Source organism: Chlorella variabilis, assembly GCF_000147415.1.
Source record: "Chlorella variabilis unplaced genomic scaffold CHLNCscaffold_15, whole genome shotgun sequence".
In the NCBI taxonomy this organism is placed as follows: domain Eukaryota; kingdom Viridiplantae; phylum Chlorophyta; class Trebouxiophyceae; order Chlorellales; family Chlorellaceae; genus Chlorella; species Chlorella variabilis.
Genome location: NW_005435073.1, coordinates 1147953 through 1149422, shown reverse-complemented (window position 1 = coordinate 1149422; position 1470 = coordinate 1147953). Strand labels below are relative to the sequence as shown.

Here is a 1470-nt window from a genome sequence, read left to right as displayed (position 1 = left end):
CCACTATTTTATTCGGCGGCTGGAGGGGGCGTGGCCATCGCGAGCCTCTGGCTTGCACAGCGCGCCGCGCCCGTGCGCGCGCCGGCCACCTGCCCCCCTCTGGCTGCCCCCCCACCCCCGTGTGTGTGTGTGCTGCCGCTCCTAGCTGTACCAACTGCATCCCTTCAGTGAAGAGCAACATCGGTCCCGCCGCATGTTGCTTGCGTTGTTGTACATCAAAACCCTTTTGCCGGGTGTACCCCTTTTCGCAGCAAACCAGTAAAGTACCTGCCTCCCACCCACCCCACCTTTGAGCACTGATCAGTTGCCCCCATCGGTGTGCAGCAGTGTAAACCATTAAGCAATTGCAGCCGGCAGGTGCCAAGGACAGTGTGGGGATGCGGAGAGACTCTGGCGCCAAAGGTGCCGGCGCCGCCAGCGTGGCGGCGGTGAATTGCTCCACTTGCGTGCGCCTCTCCTCGCTTTCCATGTTTCAGCCTCTCCATTAATTCTGGCAGCCGGAGATGGAGGGCACTCCGATCCCACTGGCGCTGCCGGTCAAGCGGACACCCACCACGACGCGGGAAGGCATTGCGTATGAGGTGCGGGCCTTGCTGGTGGCCAATTGGGCTTCAGGGGAGCGCGAGAAACGGCCCTCCAAGGTCCCCAACGCGAGTCACGAAACTGGCGGTCTCTGCTTGCGCAGGTGTTGCCCGCTGATGTGGCACCTCCCCCGATTCGTCTGGCTCATCAGGCACGCTCTCTCCCGCGATCCCTCCCTTTCCTTCGCCTTTCAGAGTCTCTAAGGCTTCTATTTCTCCCCTCCCGCACCCCGCAGCTGCCGCAAATTTAAAATTATGAACCAACCTGTCATCCTTTATGCCTTAGAACGGCGCCAAAACGGCGCCAAGAATGTGTTTCTCACTAAGTCAGATGTAGAGGGCATCATCCGGATCAAGCAGGGCGACCAGCAGGCGCCCTCAGGCCGGCGGCGGCGGGGTGCGGGAGGGGGGGCGGCAGTGCAGGGCGGCGCCAAGAACTACAGCAAGAAGGTGCTGCAGTTCTTCCAGGTGCTGAAGGGCGCTGGCGGTCAGGACATCCTGTGCCGCTGCGTCAAGCGCAGCGGAGAGTGGCGGTGGTGCCCCGTGGTGCCGCTCGAGGAGCTGCCCCGAGTGATCAAGGAGCACCACGAGCGGGCGACTGGCTTCAGCGGTGTGGAGAAGCTGTACACACATGTGAGTGATACAAGGGGTGCAATGATGCCGCCAGACCAACTGGAGAGTGCTCTGCATCAGGCAGCAACCGGATGCATCGCAGCAAGCACGGGGGGTGCGGCACGGCCAAGGTGGCGCTGCCCTCCTCTCCATCTATCCCTCCTTCCCTCCCTCACGCCGCGCACTCCCCTGGTCCTCCTTTGCTGCTCTGCTGCCTTTCCTGCAGCTGGCCTACAACGCACCCACCGAGCTGGCAGCTGGTGCTGACGGCAAGGTG

At 62.7% G+C, this 1470-nt stretch overlaps 1 protein-coding gene across 1 annotated transcript in view; it reads left to right on the top strand.

Moving 5' to 3' along the window:
- Positions 1–1467, top strand: part of CHLNCDRAFT_136239 (hypothetical protein) — a gene marked incomplete at both ends in the record, with an annotated part of 5782 nt that extends 4315 nt beyond the window's left edge. Inside the window, 2 exons of the mRNA XM_005846141.1 lie at positions 818–1214; positions 1420–1467. Coding sequence (XP_005846203.1) covers positions 818–1214; positions 1420–1467 — 445 coding nt within the window. The remainder of the gene's footprint in view (positions 1–817; positions 1215–1419) is intronic.
- Between the last annotated feature and the right edge of the window lie 3 nt (positions 1468–1470).